This window comes from Arachis ipaensis, chromosome B9, assembly GCF_059453495.1.
Source record: "Arachis ipaensis isolate K30076 ecotype BB chromosome B9, ASM5945349v1, whole genome shotgun sequence".
Classification (NCBI taxonomy): Eukaryota; Viridiplantae; Streptophyta; class Magnoliopsida; order Fabales; family Fabaceae; genus Arachis; species Arachis ipaensis.
In genome coordinates this window covers 53,007,461-53,013,632 of record NC_142444.1, presented here as the reverse complement: position 1 = coordinate 53,013,632, position 6,172 = coordinate 53,007,461, and the positions used below count along the sequence as shown (strand labels likewise).

At 31.5% G+C, this 6,172-nt stretch overlaps 1 protein-coding gene across 1 annotated transcript; it reads right to left on the bottom strand.

Annotated features, from left to right (window-relative positions):
* Window positions 1-740: 740 nt before the first annotated feature.
* On the bottom strand, window positions 741-2,653 carry LOC107617016 (uncharacterized). The gene is made up of 3 exons (XM_016318852.3): window positions 2,563-2,653; window positions 1,558-1,908; window positions 741-901 (listed from the first exon to the last, which is right to left on the bottom strand). The coding sequence occupies exons 1-3, from the start codon at window positions 2,651-2,653 to the stop codon at window positions 741-743; spliced, it is 603 nt and encodes a 200-aa protein (XP_016174338.1).
* Between the last annotated feature and the right edge of the window lie 3,519 nt (window positions 2,654-6,172).

The following is a 6,172-nucleotide window of genomic DNA, read 5'->3' as shown; positions in this document are numbered from 1 at the left end:
ATAATTCAAATATAGAAAATAATCCAATAATCATAAAATTAGATGAAATTCTGATTTAAATAGCCAAATCTCTTTATTTTTAAATTTCTAAAACTTTAAATCATAAATAGAAAAATGATTCTTAAGTATAGAGTTTGGATAAAATTCTTAATTTATTTCAAATTCAATTAATCAAAAATTGCCTTAAATTATTTCCAATAAAAGAATTTTTGAAATTAAAACTGTAAACGAATATATGATTTGAGATTAGTTTAATGTAGGACTTTTCAAAAGTCTTGAATCTTACATGTGTAATATGACTGTATTTTTTATTAATATTAATTAATATTTTAGGCCAATACTTTATTTTATATTATTAAGATTTAAGATTTAAAATTTAATATTTAAAATTTAGTGTTGATTAAGTATTGGATAAAATGATAATTTTATTTGTCATATATATATAATTGTTCTTTAGATAAATCCAGTTATTGCTTTAATGTTTGACTGAGATAATAAAATTAAAATTTCAAGATTAAATTAAAATTATTATCGAACAAGCAAATAATTTTATATTAAAATCATACTTATTTCATAACATCAAATATTGATTTAGATTAATGACCAAATCAGAGATAACAAGAAAGAAATGCATAGCATAATAATCAGATAGTAGCTTCATATATAAATAAGTCGTAAGACACCCCATATCGATATTATTATATATTTGGTTACATATGTATATGATTGATAGGTTGGTATTAGGTTGTTGTCGCCTCATCAATGTCTCCATATCCTTTACCGCCATGTATCATGTTGGAAGTCTTTGTTGGAAAAATATGAGTAAACTTTTCATTAACTTCTGAAGGCTCCATCATAAATAATTTACGATTTCTCATCATTCTTCTACTTTTAGGATTCTCTGATTCAGCAATTTTATTTGTTACAATAATTAGAGGATTTAAGTTAAAATATCTTACGATAACAATACACAATAAAAGTTTTGAACTTGCTTGATGCTTTAAGAAGCAATAAAATACATATGTAGCTTTTCGTTTCCTAAAATTCCATTATCAACCACTTATTAAGTCAATATATGACTAGAATATAAGACATTGGCTTTTCTAATAATAATAATGAATTTTTCATTAGTTTTGAAAAATATATAATTAAAATGATTTTCACAAATAATAGTTTAAACAAGTTATAGACTTTTATAACGTTGTAAAATTGGCTAAAATTTATGCTAATATATGATAAGAGAGTCTTCTTATTATTAAAAATATATATATATATAAGGAATCAAATTTTAGTTAGCCAACATGAGTTAATTTTTTATCTTTAATTTTTTTTTTTTTGAGAATTTTAAGATTTAAAATTTGAGATTAAAGATTTATGATTTAGAGTATATAATTTAAGAGAAACAAAATAATTTTAAACACATTGATTAAAATTGGCTGAAAAAAATTCATTTCCTAACATTACTCATCAATTTTGAAATAAATTAGACCACTTATGTAAAAAATTTAAGGTACTAAGAGAAGATAGACATTAAAAGAGGGGAAAAAAAATCCTCACCAGTATCTCCGAAGTATGATGGATATTGATTGGCACGATGGTAACTAGTCGAAGTAGCAGTATAAAGAGGGCTTGCTTCATCAGTTTTTGGTGCCACAAACATAGAACTTGAAAATGGCCAAGGAAAATTTATTCTACCACCCGGAAAACTAATATCTATCATTGTTTTGTCAAGTTGATAGTCACTGGGAGTATAGCCAACCAAACGAGTAGTATAGTGACCCTTTTTAGCGTTAGGTACCAAAGAAGGATTAGCTTCTTGAAAGTAGTAACTGGGAAGATGATAGCCACTTGTTGAACCTTCTAACTCATAAGGCCATGCATTGTTATTTTGTGCTGGAATTCTCTCCTCTGGTGAATAGAGAAAAAATGTAAGTTATAATTGCAATCATTCTTTTAAAATTGAAAATTAAATTAAAAGTAATTATCTAAATTAGTCTCTAAAATTTTTAATATTAGACGTTTTAGTATTTTAGGTTTTAAAATATACAAAATAATCCTTAAAATTTACTTATGCTAGACAAAATAGTTCCCTTTTAATTTAATTCGTTTAATTAAAATGACTGTTCAAAATTTTTAAAGTTTTTTAGAGATTAATTTAAAATTTTTAAATGATTCAAAAATTATTTTATATTTTACTATTCTAATCAATTTGAGAGAGATTATATTGGCTAATGAAGATAAATGTTGAAGACTATCTGAATATTTTAAAATTTGAAACTAATTTATAGTTAATTACTCTAAAACTCACTACAAAAGTTAAAGAAAAAAAATAAAAAAGGAAAAGTATAGGTAGACAATAAAAATATTAAATAATATGAACAATAGATATATCGGATGTTCATTTTACTAGGTATACGGATAGTTATTTTAATATTAAGATTAGATGGGTAATTTAGAGGTATATGTAATGTATTTTTATTTAATTGGTGGTTGCTTATGTTGTTCAAAATAGTCATTGTTTACCTAACACTCTCTAATTTAAAAAAAAAAAAGATGACTCACCATTATTTGGTATTTCATGAGTTAAGACGTGTGTTGATAAGAGAAAAGTATAAAGAAGAGCAAATGAAAAGTATAACATTGAATTCTTCATGATAGGAGAAAGGAGAAGATAGCCAGTAAGAATGTGGAATCCATTGAAGTAAATAGTCTCATATATATGGGTTGAAAATCCACAATAATAATAACCAACATAAACACTCTACAAAAAATAAAAAGATGTCGTATTTTGAAGATGTTTAGCCACTTGGCTTTTACAAAAAGCCAAATGATCAAAGAATCATATACTATAGAAAATAGTATTATTATTTCAACATCATTTGAGTTGTATGTATTCCTAAAACTGTCTTTTGTTGCGTGTTATGAACTTTATGTATTACTTCGATGATACTAGAGCCAAGCCTTTTTATTGTTTTGATTTAATTTTATTATCAAAGTTAATTTCTCATGTATTGTTTTCTTATTTTGACTAGACTTAAATTCTAGGATATTGATATATCTTGGTCAGAAATTAATGACCATTTCTTAATTTTGTCCAAATTTTCGGTGGGAAGTGTAAGAATTCAGATTTTTAAAAATTAAATAATAAATTTTTTATATTTAACAATTTTTATATTAATTAGATAATTTTCGTATTCAAAATTTAAAATTTTAGTAATTAAAAAATATAAAAATTTAATACGTTTAATTTTAAATATTTAGATTTTTGACATTATTTTATGAATAAAAAAATCAATTTGATTATCTTCAATTTTTATTGAATTAGTATTTATTTGAAATAATTTATAAGTTGATAATTAAATAGTATTTTAAAGATAATTATTTTGTATTTAATTTAATTTTAAATTTATACTCTATCTCTTAATTTTTATTAATATCCTTAAATTTTACTATTATCCTAATTTCATATACAAATCATAATTCCCAAACTTACCTTAACCAAAACCCTAACACACTCTCCTCATTCCAGCCGCCGCACTCTCACTCATTTCACACTCACTCCTCTTCACACACACACAAACAGAAAGGAAAGAAAAGAAAAGAATAGGGAAGGAGAGATGCGCTGCGAGGGAGAAGAAGATCGGAGAGGGAGAGACGACGCCAGCTAGGGGGATGCCGCCGTTGCCAAGCCATCGTCGCGCTCCACTGCTGCTACTAGGCCGTCACCGTTGCTGTCACGAGGAGGAGAGAGAGGAGCATGAGAGAGAGCGCGACGTGGAGAGAGAGAAATGTGTGATGGAGAAGAAGACGGTTTCGTCGTCGATGCTACTGCCGTCACCATCAAGGTTTGTCGTCACTACCGCTGCTAGGGTTTGTTATGGGAAGCGTCGTCGTCATCGTAGTGGGTTGCAGCTGCCACCAAGGAGCTCGCGTGGGAGAGAGTAGACGCCGCTACTATTGCCATGCTCATCGGGGAGTTGCATGGTGTCGTTTGGATCGCTGATCTACTGCCGCCGTCACTATGGACTACGCCCGTGCCTCTAGCTGCCAGACAATGGCATTGACATCGACAGAAGTCGCGACTGAACTCGTTGTTACAACATTCTTTGGTTCTTCTCTGAGTACAGTAAGTTTTCTTATTTCAAAACCTTCGTCGTTAGCGTTCTGTTATAGTTTGTTGAGGATTTTATGACGTTAATGTCTCAGAGTATAGTTACCATGACTGCATGTGGCGCTCGATGTTTGCTGTTGCCGCAGAAGCGGTCAAAAGTCTTGCCACTGCTGCCGATGGAGCAGTCAAAAGTGTTGCCACTGCTGTGGGATGGGAGAAAAAGCGGTTTTGACGTGTTTTATAGCTTTCGAATTTTGACTATTCGAGTTAAGGGCTTTTTCTTAAACTCATTTACTTTTAAGAATTGTTACAAGTCAATATTAATGCGAAAAATATATTTTTTGATTTCGTAAGTCTTGTGGATTGAATTGAGTTATCTTGAATATAATTTCTTGTTTGGTTGGTTTATTAATCGATTGAAGATGTTTATTTGGTTGTTGCTGAAGTGGTTGCCTGATAATACTATATTGATCGTGAAATGAAATGTGATGAGTAATTGATAAAAGGAGTTAGGTTTTCTCGTTGGTTTAAAGTTGTTATGATTATGGTTGGATTGTGGCTATTTCTGATTATTGAATTGGCATTGTGGTAGGTAATGAAAGCTTGATTTGAAAATTTGATTTGTTTGTTTTATTGAGAAATGATTTAGTTTTGAACCCATTGTAAAGGATTGAGAAATGATTTGATATTGAAAATGATTTGATATTGAAGATAATTTGATATTTGGAATGGTTTGACATTCAAAAATGGTTGAGAAGGGTTTGAGAAATTGTTTGGATGGGATCTTTGAAAGGTAGAAAAAGTTCGAGTTTTAAAGGAGATGCTGCCAAAATTTTTATTAGAAGTTGGAAGTTTTATTTTGGTTAATTTGATTAAAGAACTATTTTATTTGATTTTGATTTTTACTAAAGAAAAGAGTATGTATTCATACCCTGGTCCAAATAACAAAGCCAGACCCAAATCGAGTTAAAAGGCCCAATCCAGCAGATTGGCCTCTACCGCTCGTCCGACCTCATTTAAGAGGTCGAGTTCGACGTAAGCAGGCACTTAACACTTATCTAAGTGAATAATTGCCCCCGTAAATCTCTCTTCCACTTCTAGAAGAGAGATCTCAACAACCCTAAGATAAAGGGACGGTTATCCACCATCAACAGTGGAACTACTCTAACGGTGGTTATTGGCTCATCCCTTATAAGTACATTGACACTCTTAGGTATACTTAAGTTCCAATATTCTAAACCTGCTCAACCCCTTGCTGACTTAGGCATTGGAGTATCTTGCAGGTACCACGTCCCACCTATTCAAGCATACAAACAACTCGGAAGGTGGCTCACAAACGTGAACCAGTCAGAGACCACCTCTTTTCAATGTTTGGGCCACACATTTCAAGCCCAATCCATTCGCTTGGGGATGCTCAACCGAAGTGAATTGGTGTTTGATTTTCATGCTAGCTACCAAGTCCCTTAATGTAGAATCAGTAAATTGTGTGCCATTATCTGTGGTGATAGAGTGGGAAATCCCGAACCGGGTGATTATGTTCTTCTAGAGGAACTTCTGACTTTTCTGTGCTGTTATAGTGGCCAGTGGCTCTGCTTCTATCCACTTGGTGAAGTAATCTACTCCAAGCCCACAAAGAAGAACTCGAACTACTCCCAGAAGAATGAGAACATGCCCGGATAAGAGAAGCAGTGTTAAAACAAAGGATGGCAACAAGGTACAACCAAAGAGTCATTCGAAGAAGTTTCACCTCGGACGACCTAGTTATCATCTGTAATAACATCGGAGTGAACAAGTCGGGAGAAGGGAAACTCTCTACAAACTGGAAGGGACCTACAAGATATTTGAGGTCTTGGGAAAGGGTTATTATAAAGTGTCCGACCTAGGAGGCTCCAAGCTCCCAAGGTCATGGCACGCTTGCAATATGAAGAGATATTACAGCTAGAAGTGAACCTCGCTCCCCGATGTACTCTTTATCCCGACTTCATGGTTTTTTTTTCCAAAAAGGGTTTTCCTGGAGGGGGTTTTAACGAGGCATCAAAGCGAGGGCTAGGGGCATGAAAT